Source organism: Girardinichthys multiradiatus, chromosome 15, assembly GCF_021462225.1.
Source record: "Girardinichthys multiradiatus isolate DD_20200921_A chromosome 15, DD_fGirMul_XY1, whole genome shotgun sequence".
In the NCBI taxonomy this organism is placed as follows: Eukaryota; Metazoa; Chordata; class Actinopteri; order Cyprinodontiformes; family Goodeidae; genus Girardinichthys; species Girardinichthys multiradiatus.
This window is the reverse complement of record NC_061808.1, coordinates 5,961,068-5,985,556: the sequence shown is the minus strand read 5'-3', so window position 1 is coordinate 5,985,556 and position 24,489 is coordinate 5,961,068. Positions and strand designations below refer to the sequence as shown.

Here is a 24,489-nt window from a genome sequence, read left to right as displayed (position 1 = left end):
AATAACAATCTCATTTTAATTAAAAGCTGAAATCCAGGAGGTGGAATTATTTTAGTGTTTTTCCTCCTCTGCTGGCAGGTTCATTATTCCAGGAATTAGCTTTTTTATCAATTAAATTAACAGAAGCGGATGAAATAACTGCTTCTTTCCATTAAAACACCAGATTTGAAGAATATGGTCTAACTAACCAATTGCTGCGTGTTTGTTCAGTACAAGAGTAAAATCAGCGATGAGATGGACCTGAAGAAGAGGATCCAGTCTCTGGAGGAGTCCATGGAGCTCCACGAGAGGATGAAGAGGCAGGCGCTGGCTGAGTTCGAGAGCTACCGTCAGAGGGTGGAGGATATGCAGCTCTGCACCGAGGCCCAGGTACACGGTCTGCGGACAGGAAGCAGCTGTGTCTGCGGGGTCCTGTGGGCACAGCTGCAGGTAATCAGTATCGTGTCAGCCTCCCAGTCAAGCTGTGAGGCTGCAGAGCTTCTGTTTGTCAACAGTGATTGGTGTGTGCCTGTCATGAGCAGGGATCCATGCAGCTCTGTTTCTGCTTGCTGCTTCAAGTGGAAAAATCTTTCAAAACAGTTTTGTTACAGTTTGCTGGGTTCAAACATCTTTTCTGGCCACACTACACATTTTAGTTGTTTTTATTGACCGGTAACAATTACGCCAACATTAATGGAGGTAGGGTTCAACTAAATAATGACTCTTTTCATTGACCTGACCTCTTGGGAAACTGATTTAGAGAATGTGATTGCAACTTTTTTCTCTATTAAAAGATAAATAGGATCTAATCCCCCAGTAAATCCTGTCCGAACATGAATGTCAGTTATAAACCCCGAGTCAGCTACCTTTTGTCCCACTGCTACAAAACATTTATAAGTATGTACTAAATGTTTTATTTTATTTTGAAAACTAACGAAATTAACGTAAAATGTATTTCTAATTGTAGGTTTTAGAAAAATTGAACTTTCAGAAAGGAAATAAAAATGAAACAAATGTGTAGAAAGAGATGTAGCCAACTTAAAAATATTAAGCAAATGGTTTGAACCTGAAAAAAAACATTCAGTTACTTTAAGCCTTGTTATTGAGCCGCAGTGGAGGGACCAAAGAACCACATTCAGCTCTGGAGCCGCAGGTTGCAGACCCTGGTATTACCAGATACTCCTGAGATGAGAGCGTTTTTGATACTGTGAACTCTTTCCACATTTTGTTACATAACAACAACAAACTTCAGTGTATTTTATTGGTATTTTCTATGGTAGACATATACTCATGTACTCAAACTCATTATTTTTAAATTTCTCAATGCATTCAAATGTGTGCCATTCATTTGTATTCAGCCTCCTTTTCTCTGATGACCCTAGATTAAATCCAGGGGAACCAACTGACTTCAGATGTCTTCTAATTAGTCAAAAGTGGGTCCACCTGTGTGTAATTTCTCCTCAGTATAAATCCAGCTGTTCTGTGATGGTCTCAGAGGTTCATTAGAGAACATTAGTGAACAAACATCATGCAGACCCAGGAACACAGCAGACATGTCAGGAAGAAAAAATGTGGAGAAGTTTAAAGCAGAGTTAGGTTAAAAAAACTGTATCCCAAGCTCTCACAGAGTTCTGTACGTTCTCCATCCAATCTGACTGGGCTTAAGCTATTTTTTGCAAAGAGGAATGGGGAAGAAATTAGTTCTCAGGTTTGTGAGGCCTGTAGAGACAAACCCAAAAAGACCTGGAGCCAGAACTGCTGCAGAAGGAGGTTCTACGAAATATTTTCTCAGGGGGCCGAATACAAATGCATGCCACACTTTTCTGATTTTTATTTGTAATTGATCTGAGAAACCCTGTATTATTTTTCTTCCACATTAAAAATACTTCGGTTTGTGTTTGTAATGTGACATAATGAGAAAAAGGTCAAGGGGTATGAATACTGTATAGGTATATACAATATTTATGGGATCCATAAATATACCTTCTCTTCCAATCAAAAACAGTAGTAATCAGATTGTTTCACTGATAAATTCCATCATAATATTTAAGTAATTAAACAGGATGAAGTATTTCAGCATGTTCTGTCAGATGAATGCAGTTCCTTGATGCACTAAACAACACCAACAGTCTCAGCTTCTAGCTGCTCAGGTCTCGACTGGACGTCATTCCTGCACTTCTGTTCAAAGACAAATCGCTTCTTGTTTAGTTAGTTTAACTTGTTGATTATTTAGTTAATTGCTTCTTTAGTCAAATAAAATGCTAATGTTCTGATAGCAGCTATTTTAAGAGAAAATGAATGTAAAAACAACCATTTAAGATGTTTACTGTATGGGCCTCACCTACTTTACAGATCAGTGAGTTTAGACACTCCTAATCGGTGCTGTGATGTTTTCTTTGTTAAATTTGGATGTTAAAAACATCAAAAAGCCTAATGTTTAGATAGTTGGTGTTTGATGAGTGAGTTTATGGATTATTTTGTGTTAATTCAGAGCAGAGAAGTTTGCCAGTCAGAAGATCAGAATCCCCCATGCCAGTGCATCACCACCTGGCGTGGACCTTTTTAAAGAGTCACTGGCGCTGCATGAAACCCAGAAATCAATCCCCCCTTCTTTGACTCAGCCTTTCATTCCTGGCTTTTCTGGCAGCACACACAGCGCGTGGTGTCCATGTCGAGGGAGGTGGAGGAGATGAGACGGTCCTTTGAGGAGAAGCTGCGAACGTTCAGCCAGGCCCAGGCTCAGTTTGAGCTGGAGAAGAAAGCTGCTCTGGAGGAGCTCAAGGCTCAGCACAGACAAGAGATCCAGGAGCTTCTTCGCAGCCACCAGAGCCAGAATGCAAACTACAGCAAAGACCAGGAGAAACTGGGACAGCTCCATAAAGCAGAGGTAAGGCACCTCAACTTCTGCAAAAGTAGAACAGCTCCGTAAAGCCTGAGGCTCTCAAGTTAAACACCAAGAAAGTATTAAGAAAGGGGCAATGCACTAATGACAATGTTGTTAGTATTTCTTCAGAAGCAACATTCCCTTTCATACAGGTTCAATGTCAGAAACTGTTGATGAATCCCATGTTGTCTCTTCGTGCTACAGGTGGATTCTCTGACGGAGCGGGTGGAGGAACTCAAACAGGACAAGAAGAGACTGGTGGAGGAATATGAAGCCAAACTCAGCAAGGTACTGCCTTGCAGACTTTGAACAGTATTTACTGCCTCCATAGATCCAACATAGCATGGATAATTGTTTTTTCCCCTGCCAACTTATAGCAATGATTTATGGGGCTGCATCTATAACAGCTATTTCTAGTGATTCCATTGATGTACTTCATAATGAATTCGTTTAGAGCTGCCCTGGAGTTTGTCTTGTACTAGATTATAAATTTAACAACCTTTCCAGAATATACATTTCTTTAGATCAATGTCTAGTACATACAGATCATGTACTATATGCATTTTTCTAAATTCAGTTCAGCTTAAACTTCAGCTAGATCAGTGAACTCATTTATTAGTTTTGTCAGATAAAATTCCTTTTATGTGCCAAAGGGAATATGGGTTTAAAGGAATGTGTGTTTGTTCTGAACTACTGTATACCTTTAGAGTCACTTTTAGGTTCACAAAATCAGATGAATAATAAGTTGGTCACCAGTGATTACCATACTCATCCAGATGCATACAAAAGCACTCCACACCAAACAAATGCAAGAATGACTGGTAGTTATAATACACAGCAGAATAAATGCCTACCTTCTTGGTTTTAATCAGTTAAAAACAAAATCCTAGAAACCTGTTTAAGATGGGATTTAAATGACATGTCCTAGTCAAAGATAACACCTAGGGTCTTTGGTTTATTACTGTAGGCCAATTTAATGCCATCCAGATTAAGTCACTCACTCGGCAATTTGTTTTTTAGTGGCTCTGGTAAAAAGATGACAACTTCAAAATGCAATGGTAGTGTGTTAAAAAAATGCATTAGGAATTGGTTTGCATAGCACAGAGAACGCAGAAGGGACACAGATTTCTCCATTTAGTTTAAATGAGATATGAACAAAATCAGGAAGAAATTTAATTTCTCCCCATACACGACCAGGTGTGTACAGTATTTGCATCAACATAGCTAAAGTTATGCAAAAATAAAATTCCAAAAAACAAAAGCAATTTCAAACCCAGGGAGGTTAAAACTATAATAAAACAGTAAAAAAGAGATGTTCTCAGTTGGTCATCTGATGTGCTCCAGCATCTAATTGGTGCAATCTGCTTTGTGAATACAATGCAGAAATAAGTATTGCTTTGGGAATTCACCCGAAGATTTTTTTTTCATAACAGCAAGAAAACAAAAGAGATGCATTTATTTTGGACAAATCACCTGGATGGAGTCATTTTTTAGTTCAGTTGCAACATAACTACATAACATAACTCATTATTGTATGCTCTCTATTGTTTGTCTTTAATTTCTCTGCAATTAATTGGTAATTTAAACAATTAACGTAAAAGTGGCTCTGCTAAACAGTTGTGAATATTAACTAGTAGAGCAGTCAGTGATTTTAATCAATACATTGAACTATTAATAGTCACAGAGAGTACTTTCAGCCTAATTATTTGAATAAAACTGATCTTTCTTTGTTTGGTTTTTGATTACCAGGCCCAAGCCTTTTATGAACGCGAGCTGGAGGCCATGAAGAGAACCCAGCAGCTGACGGCCGACAACCTGCTGGCGTGGAAGCGAACCGAGGCTGAACTGCGGCGAGAGTTCCAGGCTCAGGAGGCTGCGCTCCAGAAAACCCTCGGAAAGCTTCGGGCCGAGCTGGCCCGGGTATCGGACGAGGCTCGGGAAAACCGCGAGAGGTCCCACAAGCTCCAGGGGTTGCTCACCACTTCAGACAGCACCATCAAGGTTGGTGGCAGCTAGGATTGAAACAACCTTGCACTGGTTTTCTTGCTAAATCTGGAGTCTGAAGACAAGAGAAGATAGATTTATTAAAGTGGTGCCAACGTTTAATGTGATTTGACCTAAACAGGATTTCTACTCAGTCAGGACGTCTGGAAATTATTGTTTGCAGGGTCTGGATTTTTATTGATTACACATCAATAAAAACAAATGTGCAAAAATATACTCAGAAAAAGTCCCGTAACTATTCCCACTCCTGCTAAGTCTATGTTACATATTGGTTGTTACAGTTATAATGATGTCATCTATAACATTTATATTCTGGTATTTTGATGTTTATGTTTAGCTCTGTGAAAAGGTATTAGCCTTCCCACAGATTTATATTGTTTATGCTTTGATGTCACACTTACATGTTTCGGAAACAAGCTACTCTTCATATCAGACAAAGATAACCTGAGTAAATACATAAAGCAGTTTTAAAATGATGGTTTCATTTATTAAGGGGAAAAAAACGATCCAAACCACCCCGGCCCTACTGGTTTTGGCCCTCTCTTATATGTAAAATAGTTTTAATTCAGCCAAATTGGAAGATTTTTGAGCATGAAGTTAATTCTACAACATTCAAATCAGATTTAAGTCCAGACTTTGACTAGGCCACTCCAAAACCTTCACTTTGTTTTCTTTATGGGCCATTCGGAGGTTTTGTTGGTTTGCTTTGAATTATTGTCTTCACGCATAACCCAAGGGGGCTTCAGCTTAATACACCTTCATACACACACCTTCCAAAATCTCCCACTTTTATCTCATCAGCACTCATAATGTTTTCCCAAACGTTTCGGGGATTATCACGACATCTTTTAGGGAATGGAAGACTGGCCTTTGTATTGTATCTCTCCCATGGAGCCCATTTTGTCCCAGTTTCTTTCCTGATTTTGAATCATGAACCTGACCTTTGTTGAGGCAAGTGAGGCCTGCAGTGGTTTAGATAGTTTTGCAGAGGCAAAAACTCGGGCTTGGGAGGAGTTCAGTGAGGCCATGGAGAAGGACTACCGGTTGGCCTCGAAGCGCTTCTTGCAAACTGTCCGGTGCCTCAAGATGTGGAAGCAGTGCTTCGCCAACACTGTTTATAGTGGGGGTGGGAGGCTGCTGACCTCGACTGAGGACATTATCGGGCGGTGGAAGGAGTACTTCGAGGATCTCCTCAATCCTGCCATCACGCATTCCCTGGTAGAAACAGAGGCTGGGGACTTGGGGTTGGACTCTTTCATCACCCAGGCTCAAGTCACCGAGGTGGTTAAAAAACTCCGCGGTGGCAAGGTTTCGGGGGTGGATGAGATCCGCCCTGAGTACCTCAAATCTCTGGATGTTGTGGGGCTGTCATGGTTGACATGCCTCTTCAACATTGCGTGGCGGATGGGGACAGTGCCTCTGGACTGGCAGACTGGGGTGGTGGTCCCCCTTCATAAGAAGGGTGACCGGAGGGTGTGTTCCAACTACAGGGGGATCACACTCCTCAGCCTCCCTGGTAAGGCCCACGCCAGGGTATCTGAGAGGAGAGTCCGGCCGATAGTCGAACCTCGGCTTCAGGAGAAGCAGTGTGGTTTTCGTCCCGGCCGTGGAACACTGGACCAGCTCTATACCCTCTACAGGGTGCTCGAGGGTTAGTGGGAGTTTGCCCAACCTGTTCACATGTGTTTTGTGGACCTGGAGAAAGCATTCGACTGTGTCCCTTGTGATGCCCTGTGGGGAGTGCTCCAGGAGTATGGAACCGGGGGCCCTTTATTAGGGGCCATCCGGTCTCTGTACGAGCGGAGGAGGAGTTTGGTCCACATTGCCGTCACTAAGTCGGACCTGTTCCCAGTGCATGTTGGACTCCGGCAGGGCTGCTCTTTGTCACCGGTCCTGTTCATAATTTTTATGGACAGGATTTCTAAATGCAGCCAAGGGCCGGAGGGGGTCTGGTTTGGGGACCAGTGGATTTTGTCTCTTCTTTTTGCAGATGACGTGGTCCTGCTGGCCCCCTCTAGCCAAGACCTACAGCATGCGCTGTGGCGGTTCGCAGCCAAGTGTGAAGCGGCTGGGATGAGGATCAGCTCCTCCAAGTCCGAGGCCATGGTACTCGACCGGAAAAGGGTGGCTTGTCCTCTTCAGGTTGGAGGGGAGTTCCTGCCTCAAGTGGAGGAGTTCAAGTATCTTGGGGTCTCTTGTTCACAAGTGAGGGAAGAATGGAGCGGGAGATCGACAGACAGATCGGTGCGGCTGCCACAGTAATGGGGGCACTGTGCCGGTCCGTTGTGGTGAAGAGAGAGCTGAGCCGAAAAGCGAAGCTCTCGATTTACCGGTCGGTCTACGTTCCTGCCCTCACCTATGGCCATGAACTTTGGGTCATGACCGAAAGAACGAGAACCCGGATACAAGCGGCTGAAATTAGCTTCCTCCTGTTGGACCACTTGTTGTTGAATATTGGACTACTTGCACAGACACCAGGCCTCCTGCTGCTTTCGGCCATTTTGTATCCAGGACATGGCGGCTGATATGACACGCCCCAAGTCTGACGTCACAAGACGCTATATAGGAAGGCGGACATTTTTAAAACTCGCTTTCAGCTGGCAATCTTGACAAGGTTACCACACAACTGGAGTGTCCTCTGAGAAGAAGAGATCCCACGTGGAGTCTTCATTTATTTCTCTTTCTCGTTGGCCAACGAACAATTCATAACTGAGGTTTCTGGACTAGGAAGGCCAGAAATTTCACTTTGCCGATCGAAGACGTGAGTTTAACACGTGACTACAAACACGGAGTTCGAGGAAACGAACCGCCATCGTGTTTCACCCCTAGTCGACTGCTGATGGTCAGCTCCTATTTTTTCCTTTTCGTCAAGAAGACCAAAGGACGGGACTAACCGCTCTCTTGGAGTGTAACTGCGGACGCGCACAACGCTTCAAACCCCCCCGTTTTCCCTCTCACTCGCTGACCCAGAAGGAGGCTTCACCAAGTAAAACCCATCTTTTATTTAATCTTTTATTTCTTTATTAGAAGGCCTGGGCAGGGTCAGAGGTGTAGACCGATCAGAATCGCTGGTTAGGATCTCATGTGTTCTGAATAATATGTGCATGTAACCTTGCTTATTGAAACTTTGATGTGTTATGTTGATATCGGGCCGCTGCGTTCCTAGATCTGCTTGTGTTTCACCATCTGAGAGTCTACGCGGGTGCGTTGTAAGACTGGACTGTTAAAACGACCTGATGGTAAAATTCTCCATTTCCCTTTTGTCTTCAACCTCACTGTGCTAGATTGCTGCCAAAAGTTAGAATCCTTTGTGCTCAGGAGTTGGGGGGAAGTTTTATGATCAGGACATCACTGAGTACAGACGGAGCTGCGCTCCAACCCCCCCCCACTCGTCACCACAACCCCTTTTCATATTCTCATTCCTTCTTATGTTTTTGCCATAAACTGCTGGTTGATTCAATACATACCCACTGCCGTTTGTTGAATTTTGCTTATTTAGATGTGTTACCCCTGTGTTTGTAGAACGTTGCATGTTAAGTAGGTGAAGATTAATAAATATTCACATAGATAAAGAGAGAGCGTTTTGTGTTCATTGTGTGCAAAAGTGATTCGTCAGTCAAAATAAGGTTAACGTTCCACACGTTTCGGCAGAAACGGTCGATTAAACAGTGACATCTCCGGCAATAGTTATTAATTATTACGGAGTATTTAACGGTTGTAATTGTCAGAGGCGTTGAGCCACAATTACAACACCAGAAACCTCTCTGGTCTCAATTCATAAATGAGGATTTTGGTTAAGAAGTTGATTTTGTCAGATTATGATTTGTAATTATAATTATTGATCAAGATTAATCAATCAATAATCATAAACCCAACACTCCGTAGGGTGGCCGGGCTCTCCCTTAGAGATAGGGTGAGGAGCTCGGCCATCCGGGAGGAGCTCGGAGTAGAGCATGCGCTGGGGCGGTTCGCAGCCGAGTGTGAAGCGGCTGGGATGAAGATCAGCTCCTCCAAGTCCGAGGCCATGGTACTCGACTGGAAAAGGGTGGCCTGTCCTCTTCAGGTTGGAGGGGAGTTCCTGCCTCAAGTGGAGGAGTTTAAGTATCTTGGGGTCTTGTTCACGAGTGAGGGAAAAATGGAGCGGGAGATTGACAGACGGATCGGTGCGGCTGCTGCAGTAATGGTGGCGCTGTGCCGGTCCGTTGTGGTGAAGAGAGAGCTGAGCCAAAAAGCAAAGCTCTCAATTTACCGGTCGGTCTACGTTCCTACCCTCACCTATGGCCATGAACTTTGGGTCATGACCGAAAGAACGAGATCCCGGATACAAGCAGCTGAAATGAGCTTCCTCCGTAGGGTGGCCGGGCACTCCTTTAGAGATAGGGTGAGGAGCTCAGCCATCCAGGAGGGGCTCGGAGTAGAGCCGCTGCTCCTCCACATCAAGAGGAGCCAGTTGAGGTGGCTCGGGCATCTATACCGGATGCCTCCTGGACGCCTTCCTCGGGAGGTGTTCCAGGCACATCCCACCGGGAGGAGGCCCAGGGGACGGCCCAGGACACGCTGGAGGGACTATATCTCTCGGCTGGCCTGGGAACGCCTTGAGCTCCCCCCGGAGGAGCTGGAGGAGGTGTCTAGGGAGAGGGACGTCTGGACGTCTCTGCTGAGTCTGCTGCCCCCACGACCCGGTCCCGGATAAGCGGAAGACGACGAGTACGAGTAGTTTCATACTATGTGTTAAGTTTGCATGTGTGAGTATAAATCTGAGATATAACATGCATTGTGAGCCTGAGAGGGAGTAGTCACAGAGGTCACAGCAGGCTTCAGGTTGGAGAAAGGGTTAATCCCAGGTCAGGATGTTCCCAGCATCTGTGAGCAGTAAATGCCGGCTGTTAGTCACGATATAGGCAATAAAATACTCCCATAGGAGTAACTAATTTATAGTGGGGACACGGGAATGTAGAAAGCTCCATTGAGTGACCTGTGGCTTTGTAAACAAACCGTCAGCTTTGAAGTAAGGGTACAAAATGCTTTAACACTGATTGTAAGACAGACTCAGTGGAAACAGCCTAGCTTTGCTGATCTCTGAGTCTCTCCAAAAGGCCTTTGGTAAATCTTTCTTTCTTTGTATCATTCCTTTTGTATTCAATACAGATTGGAAATCATTGGACTTATTATTTACCAAATTAAACTTGTGTTAATCTTAATTTCCTGCTCTTCATCTGTTCTTTCTCACGACATCCGGACTGGGGTGACGTTGAGACCGCAAGGATATCAGTGATAGAATTATTTTACCTCAACAAGGGTCATCTATATTATAACCAGAATAAATATTTCATAATTTTACTGTACAGTTTTGTAGAAATATCTTGTCAAAGTACCTCAAAATGCTTAACCAGTATATGCTTTTGCCTAACTTTGAGGAATTTATTTCTCCAAAACCATGAGAGGTGACAACACAATCGCTTCAGATTTTATTAGAGGGTTATCTATACTATAACCAGAATTAGTATTTCATAATTTTATTGTAAAGGTTTGGAGAAATACACAACTACCCCAAGTGTAGTATAAAACAGAATCCATGTTGGGCAGATGGCATCCCATAATCCTGTGTGCTGTCCTCACAACCCGTGATACTTCCTTCCTCTCCTGTGCAATTCCCTCACCATACTGTCATGCTGAGACACAGAGTGCTTTCCACCGTGGCCCTGTTGACATCTTTAAGCAGCTGAGGAGATGAAGAAGAGCTGTTGTTGTACCTTCTTCAACAGGCGAGGGGCGTTTCCAGTCCAGGAGATGTCAGAGGAGATCTGGATGCTCTTGCACTTTAAGTTGTCCAGACCACTTCCCAAGATCTCATCGACTTCACCAAAAAGAAGTGTTTGTGGTACTTTGTTGGGGTAGTTGTGTATTTCTCCAAACCTTTACAGTAAAAGTATGAAATATTAATTCTGGTTATAATATAGATAACCCTCTAATATAATCTGAAGAGATTGTGTTGTCGCCTCTCATGGTTTTGGAGAAATAAATTCCTGAAAGTGGGACAAATGCATATAATGGTTGAGCATTTTGAGGTACATTGAGTTGTGTATTTCTCCAAAACTGTACAGTAAAATATTAAATATTTATTCTTTTACATAAAACATAAATGTGAAAGTTGTAAAAATGTAATTAATATAAATGTTCTGAAGGTTACTTTTCTGTTTTCCTCTTATTTTCTCAACCGTTGCCAGGATCGGCATCCTTTCTGCTCCATTACCGTAATGAACCTTGTATGCGTGACGCTAATCTTTAAGAGAGAGCTGGTGTCGGCTGGCAGGACCACGTATTTCTGACTGTCGGTTCACTTGACCGCAGTTTTCTTCGGTACAGTTGATGTCTCCTCACTGCGACGCTGCAAGCCCTGCAGTTCGAGCAGAAGTTCAGAGGTGGAGGGGATCAGAGTCTGCTGCTTCAGTCAGCGCTAACCAATAGGGAAACGTCTTACATCGTTCGTCTTTAGGCCCCGCCCAGGATGTTTATATTCCCAGCACTCAAAATTTTTTGAGTTCAACTAAAAACAGAGAGCGTCAAAACCAAAGATTTTTGACATGCGCAAATAAAAGTTTATGTTTTGCAAATAACCTTTTGCTCTTCGTGAGAAAAAATTAGTCATTTTAATCCAAAAAAGTTTTTTCAAACAATTTTTTTTCCTCCCCAAAATAAAATATTCCATAAAAAAACAAAAATCGTTACAACTCTGAAAGTTTTGATCACAACTTAATATTTTTGGATTGAGATAACTTTTTTTTTTTTTGGATTGAGATTAGTTTTTTGTTTGATTGAATAATATTGAGACATATTTACCTTCATAAAGTTCAGTCCAATGAGATGGAGAATGCATGTGAACATATCCACACATTCAAAAATCCTCAGTTAGATTTAGGTCTGGACTTTGACTGGGCCATTCTAAATGAATAGTCTTGTATTTAAACAGTTTCATTCTGCATCTGATTGTATGGTTAGGCTTGTTGTCCTACTGGAAGGTGAACCTCCACCCCAATCTCAAGTCTTTCAGCCTCTAACAGGTTTTCTTCCTGGATTGTCCTGGATTCAGCTCCATCTATCTTTCCATCAGCTTTGACCATCTTCCCTGTCCCTGCTGACAAAAAGCCCCACAGCATGATGCTGCCTCCAACATGTTTCACAGTGGGGGTGGTACGCTCGAAGTGGACTCTATTTACTGATTGCAGAAATGCAGAAAAAACTGTCATCAAATATCAACTTTAAATGACTTTTGCAGTTTTTCAAGATGCTGCAGCTTACTGCTCCAGTGTTCTCTGTCATTCTCCTTTAGCTCATAATGAAGTGGGCGAATCTCCAGAGAATGCAAGCAAATGATCGCTCGCAGTAACTGAGACAGACGTAATTAATGGCTGACTGTTCACAAGCTACTGCGGGAATGTGCTTGCCAAAAATTACAAATTTTCCCCTGAGTGAAATACACCAGTGACACTGTGTTAAATTGCTGCTTTCACCGTCTTTGGACTAAATATTTCACTCTTGAGAAAAGCCAGTCCGAGTTGGCTGATGGAGGCTTTTTCCTGCAAGATAAAAGCAATTAATCATAAGTTTTTAAATGGAAATGCAGAAATCAAACAGGACCTGTAGGGATTTATAAGGTGAGGCTGTTCTTAACTCCATCTGTTAGTGTTTAAGTTCATAAAGCAAGGTGAATTTAGACTAAATTGTTTGAGATTTGTGTTTGACTATGCTTTAAAGCCTAAGTACACCTGAAGTTGAATTTTGGCAGTTTTTTCACAAAGATAGAGGAGGTTTCATACACACACACCTTCTTTTTATGGGTTTTACTTCACATCTCATAGCTGCAGCTTCAGTTTTTTTGTCGTTTTAATTCCCAGTGTTCATACATAATTGTACAGACTGTTCAGATGCATATTAATCATAACTAAAAACTGTTTTACTCTGTTTTTGCACTAACTGATCAGCTGGTCTCATTTCAGTAATTGTATCCTAGGAACAAGTGAAGCATGAGAAAGCTCAGATGAAATGACTCCATCAATGTATTTAGCAGACTGATTGTGGTAGAAAAAAGGGGCTGATTTGCTTGAAATAATTTCTTTTTTGTTAGCCATGGTTACCCTCATCAATTTGCATCCATAGGGTCTTCGGTGCAAGGAAATAATTGCTAACCTGAACAGTTTGTGGTTCATCAAGATCAAGGCTGCAGAGAAGTCCATTTTGTCCAAGTAAAACACCAAAGACTGAGATAAGGTCTGAAATAAGAAAGTGTCATGATGAACATGGAAAGGATTCCTATAACGGCATTGACTGAAAGGCCACTTGCAAAGGAAGAGGCTAATTCTTCATAACCAGAATACAAAGCCAGATTGCAGTTTGCGAATGTGTTTGGGCATAATGACTATGTTATTTTTGGAGAAAAAAGACGAAAGCTTGCAAGCCTGAGAACACATCCTAAGTGGGAAGTACAGGGGTGGCAGAATCATGTTGTTAATAAACATAGAAAATAATGGACAGTCAGGAATATTGCAGGAAATACATGGATGAACAGCAGGAGACTAGTGGAGAGGCTTTTTCTATTGATAAACCCTCCTGATTGTTTGTAACATCTGGGAAATCGTCTGTTGGTTGTAGAACACAGAAGAGCTAACATGAGTGCCAACAGTTAAGGCACCTCAATATTATGCATCTGTCAGGGTGCTTCTCATTCAAGGGAGTGAGCTTTCCTCCAGTTTTCTTCCACTTTTCTCTACACCTGTCAGTACAATGCATTCACCCTTCACACCTCTGGAGGAAGGTCTTCAAGATGATGATGTCCTGTCTGATGTGTCATCAAGCTAAAGATTATCTGTGTTTCTTCTTATCCTCTTGTTCTGGTTGCTTGTCCCACAAATATAGCAGTGCAGTGTTTTAGTAAACAGTAGAGCTATTTATATGAGCCTTTAAAGATTTGCTGGCTCAGTGGGCTCAAATGTGCTTGGATAAAAGAGACAGAACTGATTTTAGTCCTTTTTGGATCCAAGATAAAAAAAAGAGACAGCAAGGATCAATGTGGGATTAAAGAACTTTATTTTTCTCCTTTAGCGCCAAGGTTGTGAAAGGACAAATAAATTTACTGCAGGACTAGGAGCAGAATTGTGTAATTAAACTAACTGCGGACATCAGCTTTTAAACTAAACAAATTACTAAAGTAGGATACCCTAAAGTGTAGCAGAATTAAAAGGATCAAAAGGCTTGTTGGTATTTAAGGTAAAGCAACCAGGCCTGAAACAATAAAGTATGTAAGTTCTGAGAAATGAGGGGTTCAGCTCAATGGGCTGCAGTCTTCATTCGTTAACTCATAGAAGTCACTTTGTCCAGCTTGGAAACACACAGACAAATTTGCGTTGGTAATTTCTGAACCGCATGCTTTACTGTACCCCACTAATTTTAACCCCTTAAGCTAAGTATTGATCTTTTAAACAAGGTTTTACATTTTGAAAAAGTTATAAATTTGATGTGCATTAATACAGAAGAATAAAAACATCCCAGAGTTAGCCGAACACGGAGTCGTGGTTCTGCTAAGCCATACATCCCCTTAACTCTCAGCACTGACTGCTTCATTATTCAGAGTCAAAATTCATGCAATCACATGTGGCCAAGCTTCCTTGCTGTCAGAAGGCTGAAAAAAATGATCTTCAGCTTAATAAAAACGTTTAGAAAGTTTTATAAAACTTGCAGGAAAAACGTTTATTCTGCCCACATGCAAATAATAATAAAGTTTGAGCTTCCTAAGAGAAAATAAGATCTTTCACACTGATACAGGCATATTTTATCTTCCACAAAGCTCCAACCAATACTCCTGGTAACCATCCCACCTTTTACGTTCCAGACGTCTCAGAACAACCCACAGATAATGTTTCCAACCTTCTCATTTAGGCAAAGCAAGAATCCTTCCTACATTTTAATGTTTTTTAGCCATCATGCTAAATGTGTACATCATGCTAAATGTGTACTCGCTCAGGATCAGGGAGTTCCCTCCAAACCTCGAAGTCCAAGTTAGGAATTCATGCTCACAAAGATTAAACTCACTCCATTTCTGTCTGAATATTTCAGCCAGCAAAACTCTCCACGGAAATGTGAAAATAAACATTTAAAAAGACAGAAAATAATTTTTCCCAGCATTGTTGCTCACAAATCACATCTTACAGCAACGTTCATTGGCTCACGGGGAGGACGGCTTGCTGGCACTCGCACCCATAAAGTCTAATTGGTGTGACTCCTCAGTGGGTCTCATCATTCTGAGGCTTCATCGTCTTAACCGTGGCTGCAGTAATTAGGTTTGAGGCCGGCTGTTTGGGGGGAGTCGGAGATGTGAAATTACCTCTCATGAGTTCCTACCGAGTTCTGAATAACATCACTACTGTGCTGCATGTGTGTCGATCCACATCATTCCCTCAAGTCTGGTCCTTCTTAATTAAACAGAATTTACATTCTTGATCCTCAGTATTAAAAACATGCCAACAATATGTTTTGTTCTGTAAGTTGAAAATAACTGAAATCTCTCTGCAGCATTTCTAGCTATATCTGATATATGTATAGTATGATTATATGACTTTGTGCTAAACAGGTGCCTATATTGTTTCTGTGTAATTGTTTCGGTTAAGATGCACAAGCGGTTTCCCTCATTTCCGTAGCTGCAGGTTTTAATTTGCTTCTGCTAATCGTCACAGATGTCTGCGGAGGTATTGGGAGCAAAATGTAGGCAGGAACCAGATGGATAGGAGATAAATACAACTTTATTTATTTACAAACAGAGCAAACTAAATGTGCTGTTATAACAGATGGTTCTGGTGACTAAAAATAAGATGCAGGGAATGCAGCAAACAGAAGGTGACATAAGAAAGGACACACCAGAGTACAAAGGAAACCTCATAATGTCTTGTTGTGCTTCAACAGAAAGTAAACTTGATCTTTAATTTCATGTTTAGAATTACCTTCCTTGGTGTTATTTTGTTTTTATGGTGTGTTTCATTAGTTTTCTCGGTTAGTTGTGATGTTCTTATTTGTTCAAGCATTTCCTGTCATACCAACTTGATCTCCTTCGTGTTGAGTGTCTCAGTTACCAACTACTCTATAAACCTTAATCAATCCACCTGTTTTGGCTGATCTTTCACCCCTCCCAGTTAATCTATTACTTGGATTGCACAGCTTGGTATTGTTTCTTCTGGGTTTTACCTTGGTTTAAATATTAATACTTTTAAGTCCTCAGCATGCCAACTTCAAGCCTGTAGTTGGATCCCCATTGTACATTTTATCTCAGCAAAGATACGACACAGAACCTGAGATATTTGACATTCTTTAGTTGACCATTTGCATATACCAAGGATTCAGCTATAGCTCATCTGGTTGGAGCTAAAATACTGTTTTATGAGCTTTACTATATTATCTTTGGTATTTTTCCATGGATGCATCTAACACAACCAGAACAACTTACAGTATGTCTGACAACATATCTGTATCAAAGTGCTTAAAATTGACCTTTATTTTAAGGTTTCCACATTTGTATTTATGTGGTTCCAAAGGATATGAATTACGTCTAATATAGATTTACTGCAAATCTACTAAACAATCACTATGTGAATTTAGAGGACTAAATGTTTCAAAGGATTGTTGAAATTATTTCTTACAGACAGATAACATAACCCCGAAACCTCACCATATTTCACATTTTTAGTCACTTCATATTTTAGATATAGACCTTTAGTAAATCATGGTTTACCTTCCTTTTTATGTCTTCTTTCCACTACAGTGGATAAAGATACATGTTGTTAGGAACACTGCTCGCTCTGTCAACATTCATTCAGGAGTCACAGCAGTGATGGATCATCAGGAGTCAATTCAGTTCAGAGTATTCAAGGCATTTCAAAGCTAATGTCAGAAACAACAAATGCTGATCATTTAATGCCAACGAGCTTTTTATTTAAGGAGTCATTGAGACTTGAAAGGAACCACTCCTTTTTATAAGGAAGAAACCTCAACTAGAACCAGATTCTGGATGAGCTGCTATCTGCAAGGATTCACTGGGGGTTGTGAGGACAAGATTGGCTAGGAGTACTTTCTACGGGAAAGTATAGCAGAGTACACATACTGTAGTTAATTCCAGCAGTGTCTCCATCAGTAGTTCAGTTGAGGAAGAAGTCTGAGGTAAACACAGGAGCTCTAAACCAGGAGAACCTGTGGGAAACAAAAACAAAGAGTACTCAAGGTTAAAGACAGCAATAGCTTTGTCAATGACAATGTCCAGGAAAGACAGAGTTAAACACAGAATCTCTGTAAATGGTGTACTTTTTATCAGAAAAGAACTAAAAGGTGTAAAACAAATAATAGCAGCAATTACTCCATTAATGGCTTAGCCCAGGAAACAGAAACAATCATTTGCCAAAGCAGTGAGCCAGGACTGCTTTCGATGGGAAAGAACAACAAAGAGAGAAAATAAAGTTAAAGGAAGCAAATGCCCCATCATTAAGTGTTCTGGAAAGACGTGATATTTAACTAAATGAATCGCTGGTCCCTGACCAGATTACCTGAGTTAACTCTTACAGTCCTAGGCTGTTAAACCTCTGGTCGTCGAGCAGATTACTGATCCCTAATCAGCTGCCTCTTTACAGTCTGTATAGTTGCAGTCCTAGACTAAGACAGACAAGAGTTAAAGTAAAACGCAGGTTTTTTCTCATGTTTTTCTCTTGTTAAAAGGAGTTAAAGTGTTTGTATAACAAGACATGGTCATAAAATTCCCCTCCCCCACCTAGGAGCCCTAGAATCAGTTAACAAAGCAACAACGTTATCTGTTCAGCAACAGAAAAATAGTGCTGTAAGCAGCACTGCCCTTTGTCACCGATCCTGTTCATGGCTTTCATGGACAGGATTTCTAAGCGCAGTCAGGTGCCGGGGGGGGGGGGGGGGCTGGTTTGGGGACCCGTGGATTTCGTCTCTCCTTTTTGCAGATGATGTGGTTCTGCTGGCCCCCTCTAGCAAAGACCTATAGCATGCACTGGGGCAGTTCACCACCGAGTGGGAACAGCGGGGATAAAGATCAGCTTCTCCAAGTCCAAGATCGGAAAAGGGTGGCTTGTCCTCTCTGGGTGTGGGGAGAGTTCCTTCCTCACGTGGAGGAGTATCTCAGGGTCTTGTTTTCGGGTGAGGGGAGAATGAAGTGGGAGATCAACAGACGGATTGGTGCAGCCAGCGCTCAGCTCTCGATTTACCGGTCGGTCTACATTCCTGCCTCCACCTATGGCCATGAACCTAGAGTCATGACCAAAAGAACGTGATCCCGGAAATATAAATATAAGGTTCCTCCGTAGGGTGGCCGGGAATTCTCTTAGAGATGGGCGAGGAAGAAATCCGGACATCTCAGCTGAGATTGCTGTCCCACGACCCGGTCCCGGATAAGCGGAACATGACGAGTACTGTATTTGAGTGATCCAAATAATCAACTTTATTGATTACTCTTATTGCTCGTTTTTTCAGTGTTATTACTGACTGTAGTGAAGTTTTGTAATTATCTCAGTACAGTAGTTCAAGTAAGGTAAAACTAGGAAACAATGAAGAACGTGGAGCACTTTTTCCTTTAGAACTTGTTTGGATTTATTCAATATAAAGAGACATTTTGACAGTTTAACTTGCGTATATCTAATTTGAGATTTCCATTTTTTATCTTCAATAATTACCCCAAGAAATGTGTATTTATATACTCTTTCATTTTCTCCATTTAACTGTATTTTGATTTCTGCCTGTGATCTTCAGTTACCGAATAGCATTATTTTTGTTTTGGTCAGGTTTAATTAATAGCAGCACTTGCTCAGACACTGTGTTCCGGAAAGACACGCAACTAAACATAGAAGCAATGAGCCAGGTGTACTCTCTATAGTGACAACAGAAAAAAAACAAAGTTTATGGCAATAGTAATTGTAAATGATGCCTAGTGGCAGGAGAAAACAGCAAAGTGAGGAATTAAACTCCTAATTTGGCTGTTTAATGGTGAAGTCATTGCACCAAAAGATAATTATTGATATACCTTTATTGGAGAAACTCTAGCTGCCTCTGTTTCCTGGACATAAATCCGAACAGTTTACACCACAGAAGATATGTCTGGCGTTTTTTCCGCTTGTAAGTCACACATGTGCATTGTTTAAGTTTTTGTGTATTGTTTTGACTCTTCTCTAGGACTTAACCAAGCAGCTGGATGAGGTGACCCAGAACTCCGAGATTATAGAGATCCGTCAGAAGGAGGCTGAGTGTGAGCTGGAGGCAGCCAGAGATCGAGTTCAGCAGCAAGCAACGGAAATACTCCTCAAAGCCAGTAAGAACCTGAAGTTTCTCTCTTCTTCTCCCTTCAAGACCCACGCAGCAATAGAAACACACCGAACATCTACTAACAGCTCCTCTGTCTCTGTCTGAGACATTACAGCCTATAACATTTTAATGTTATGGCTGCACTTCAAAATTAATGGCATTCCCTGGTCCTAAAAGGGAGGGGAGACTCCTCTCACTCTGAGGAGATCCTCTTTAAGCAATCTGATTTGACAACTTCCTGTGTTTCTCTTTCAGTGCAACCATATTGTACAAACATTAGGGTCTGTTCCAAGTCCGGTGAATGCAGTGCACATAAGTCAAGTCAAGTTTATTTATAAGCGCTTTTCAGCAACAAGGACCTCAAGGCGCTGTACATAAGGAAAAACATTACAATGATACAGAAAATCAAACAACAGAGGTAATAAAAAAAAATAAAGAGAATATAATGATGGATTAGAAAATGAAAGGAAAGTTGGACCGAAAACTTAACTAATAATGTTTAGATAACACATTCAAAGGCCACTCTAACAAATACGTTTTTTATCTTGTTTTGAAGCTACTTAGGGTTTCAGCACTTTCACAGTTTTCTGGCAGTTTTTCATAAAGGTCCTTTTATGAAGAAAGACACATTTTATTGTACATTCTGTCAAATTTATATGAAATGTTAAAGCTGGCTTGCTGAAATGTGTGCTGTAATCTTGTAGTCTTAATGATCGGTTGGGTTATTTGGTTAGATTTTTTTTTAAATGGCAGAAGGGCAGAAAAGTCAATTTAATTAAACTTTCAGACTGACTAAGGAAAATGTTTAAATTTTTTTGCATGAATTCCTAAAACTTTCTATTTTCCTTTATCATTCATTATTTTAAAGTTAAAAACTTACCATAAAAACTTAATCGCAAGCTGTTTTTTCATTTATCAACAAAATAAAACTGACAAGCCTCTTTAGTAATACTGCTGATGAAACACTCATCACAATTTCCTAATGAAGATTTGACATCTTTAACTACAGTCTTCAATGTTAGCTGCTTTTAAATGAAAGATAATCGCAGACAATTTCAGCAATTTTTCTTCAGTTTGCTGTTGTGTCTAATTATGTTTGGAAAAACTTGGGCCAACGGGCCACTTTTTTAAGCAGTTCTCTAAATTATTTCACCATTCTTCTCTCAGTGTGGGGTAGTAAGTTAGATATGGGTTCTCATTAGGCTTGTTTGTCACAGTTCCAGTTTATCAAACTGCTTAATTATTGCTCTGATTGAATACATCAGTTACCTTTTGAAGTAGCCTTTTTATTATTGCTATTTCCTGACTTATTACGATCAACACACATCAGTATTACTTGGGACGTCGTGTTCTCTTGTCTTTCCAATTTTGAGGAGGGCCTAACAGAAATGGGCCTCTGTGTCATCTCATATCTATACCTCAGGGAGATGGGAAGTCATCAATTACTAAATACAAGTTTATCGAAACTCAGATCAACTTTAAAAAGGTTAATTAAAAATAATTTCTATTTATTTCATACTAATTACCTAAGAGCTAATAATTGTTACTGTCATAATGTTTCGAACAGTTTTGACCCACATGCAGAAAGCAATTCAGGAGACTGAGTTTAACGGTAATGAGTTTATTTACAATGTAAGGAAATGTGCAGGGAACTGGAACCTGGTTACCAACTGTAAAATAAACAGAATGGTAAGCAAGGAGTAACTCAGGATCTGAATTCTTAAATAATAATTCTGTCTTAGTGGATAGATGGGGAGGTCCGCGATAGGGGGGTGGAGAGACCAAAGGGTTGTTTACCCATGAGACTGAGGATGGTGAATACTGGTGTGCCAGGATGGTTAGCTGGTCCAAGAGTTTCTGAAGTTGGTGCAGTGGATGGAGGAGGGTGGACAGGGTTCATGGAGGGTGATCCAAGGAGCGAAGAAATCAGGAGGCTGCCAGCCGTTGTGATCAAACGAAGTAACAAGAGGCTTGAGTCTTTGTTAATGGAGCTGGATCGCTTCTTTCCAGAAGAGGGTAATCTAGGCAGAGTTCAATGCAGAAGGCAAAGTCAGGTTCAGGTAATCCTGCAAGGTAACAGACACTGATTACCAAAAGGTCAAGGCAAGGACAAGACAAAGGTAATGTGGCTAATGCTGTACCACTAAAGGCAACACTCTGGCAGTGAGTTGCTGGCAGCCTCCTCCTTAAATATTCCTCAGCAGGTAATCAGGGGAATAGAAAACACCTGTCACCTCTCCTCCAGGTTCCACGCCATCTAGAGGTTAAGCATAGTAAACAGCACCAAACAAACAGACATGGCACAGATTCTGACATTTACAGCTGTGGTTCTCTAAAAAAACCTTATTTAACATGATTTTCTCCACTCTGAATAAATGTTCTCAATGTAAGTTATTTTTCTGTAAGAAATAATGCTACTGTAATAACAGATACCAGAGGTGCCAATCAGAATGGTGGGGGCTGTAGTAAAGAGTGGTGTCATTTGCTGATGTTGGACATTTTTCATAACACTTGCTTAAAATAACAATGTTGATCTGTAATGTTTGCATTCTTTTCATGACTGTGTCCTGTCGCAGGTCAGATAAGCAGTTTGCAGGCCACTCAGATGACCCAGGAAGCAGCCATTAGAGACCTGGACAACGAGCGAAGCCGCCTGAAGGACAAGGTGCTGAGGATGGAGGAAGAGAGGGAGGCCCTGCACAGCCAGAGCAAAGCACTGGATGAAAGACACAAACAGCAGATCCAATCCCTTGAGAAGGTCTGTGTGTTTGTTTGGTATTCATGCAAGGCTGGAAGTTACTGTTATGAATAACTAAAAGCTGATCAGGATGCTGCGCCCAAACCTTTCTGTGGACAGTGATCCAGGCCTGTAGGGAAAATTCAACGTGTTGTTCTTTGAATACAAAGTTGTGTCAGTTTAATTCAGCTACTGTATACTAATAGGATGAAAATGCAGTGTGGCAGACCTGTTCTAGCAAAGTTCACTGACCTTTGCCTCTGTTGTCAGTAACTCATGTTTACCGTGAATCAAGATTATTTTTGAGAAGTTCAACAGAAAAAATGCATTTTTTATTTATATCATATTTACCTAAGCTAGCTTACTACAAACTAGAAGTGGAGAGCGTAAAGAGATGGATGGATGGACGGATGGATGAGTTGAACAGAATGACTTTAGTGGGATTGGGAATAGTTTGGTTTGTTTGAACTGAACAGATTCAGAATAAATTGGATTAAAATGAATTTGCTTCCCTGTCCCTCCTCGTCCATAGACTGCTGGAGATAGGCACCAGCTCCCCTGCGACCCACTATGGAATAAGCGGTAGAAAATGACTGACTGACTGAATTTGCTTCATTCGGGCTGTACTTTGGTTGAATGAATTGAATTGGATCATTGTAACATAACAAAATCAGAATTAGTTTCTCTGTAAAACGTATTAGTGTGACTTTATGCTGTTATTTGGGAGTTTTTCCTTTTAAATTGCATATCCTGTTCATACTTTTGGTTCAGATTAATTGAACAGATTTTTATTTCTATTTATTTGTATTAGTTAGCAACACGGTGACCCCTTTTATTCAGCCATTACAAATGATAAAGACATATTTCCCTTTACATTTAATTATTAATCAGTTAGTCAGGGGAGGTAGCAAGGCACCATATTTAAATAAGTCTTCATTCAGTTTGCATTTAGTTACTTTCTCCACTTCTGTTCTTATCTATTACATTGTTTAGATTTACTTTCATTATTAGGTCTGTTGCAGAAAAGCTGCCTCAGTTTGATTTTATGCTAAACTGTGTACAGATATCAAACTGGCAAAAGGTTTCAAACCTGTCGATCACAGCATTAAATAAACTGGGGAGAGAAAAAAACACACTTTTTAAAAACAAAAAGCCTTAAAGGTCAGATGATTTGTGGAATAGTTTAGTCAGCCGACCAACCACAGCAGACTGTAAATGTCAAGTGTTGCTGCTGCATGTGTGTTTTCCCATCCTTTTATCTCTGACATTTGTGCAGTGTAATCCTCTGGGAGCTTGGAGAGGTCTCCCACTGACTGAGGTTGTTGTGAATTTCAGTGCTTTCCTGAGGAAAACACAGGATCTCAGCTAAACTTTACAACACATTTCTGTCAGAGTGGCCTCCTGGAGCTAAAGGATTTCTGCACCCATAATGATTTGAACCAGTTTTCTTTTTAATTTGTCAGTATGCAGTTACAGAGAATAACTGGCTGTTTTGATTCCTAATCAGAGTTTTTGATCAAGGTGAGACTGGCTTATCTCGATCTCTGACTGATTAGTACATCTTTGTCTGTATAGTTTCTTCTCAGAACCTTGTTAAAATGATGTAAATTAGGAAAATATTGCCTTCTGACTTTGATTTGACTTCTGATTTTTTGCAATCTACTTACGTTCTTTTATTTTCCATTTTCTCCCACTATTAATGAATCTTTGTAGTTAACTTGTCTTTATTTCTGCGAGGCCTCTGCTTGTCTTCTTTCAGTAAAAAGACCAACTAAGCTCCCAGGATGTTCAGGCTTTGTTGCTAATACCAAACAGAGGAGAGTGTCCCTCCTTGTCTTTGTTGCCATATGATCCCACAGCAGTTTTGCTCAATTTGACTGTTTTCTCTGTACATTTTTAAAGCAGCTATTAGTTTAAGAAAACAAAACAGACTGTGATGTTTCCTCATGAGGTGTGTTTTCATGCATCATCAGCAGTAATATTTCATAATATATGTAGCAGATTTAATATGACGTGAACAGAAAAATGTAGCCTAATTCAATAACATTGTGCATCTACTGAAACTGGCAAACTAGTTTCAGTAGATGTATTTATTTTTTATATAATATTATTAATGACTTTTCAGACAAGTTTTGTTAGTTTGTCTGACTACTATAATCACAATATGACTGACATACTGTTTCAGGAATGAATGAGATCCTATTAGCAGATGTACAGTACAGACCAAAAGTTTGGACACACCTTTATTTTCATGACTATGAATATTGTAGCGTCACACTGAAGGCATCAAAACTGTGAATTAACACATGTGGAATTATATACTGAACAAAAAAGTGTGAAACAACTGAAAATATGTCTTATATTCTAGGTTCTTCAAAGTAGCCACATTTTGCTTTGATTACTGCTCCGTACACTCTTGGCATTCTGTTGATGAGCTTCAAGAGGTAGTCACCTGAAATGGTTTTCACTTCACAGGTGTGCCCTGTCAGGTTTAATAAGTAGAATTTCAAGCCTTATAAATGGGGTTGGGACC

General features: G+C 40.8%; 1 protein-coding gene across 2 annotated transcripts in view; it reads left to right on the top strand.

Annotated features, from left to right (window-relative positions):
- The window catches only part of fam184ab (family with sequence similarity 184 member Ab), a 212,807-nt gene that overhangs the window by 92,346 nt on the left and 95,972 nt on the right, over positions 1-24,489 (top strand). For both annotated transcript variants that reach the window (XM_047388056.1, XM_047388057.1), the window contains exons 3-8: positions 211-369; positions 2,627-2,866; positions 3,068-3,151; positions 4,613-4,864; positions 19,091-19,226; positions 21,796-21,977. In XM_047388056.1, coding sequence (XP_047244012.1) covers positions 211-369; positions 2,627-2,866; positions 3,068-3,151; positions 4,613-4,864; positions 19,091-19,226; positions 21,796-21,977 — 1,053 coding nt within the window. The remainder of the gene's footprint in view (positions 1-210; positions 370-2,626; positions 2,867-3,067; positions 3,152-4,612; positions 4,865-19,090; positions 19,227-21,795; positions 21,978-24,489) is intronic.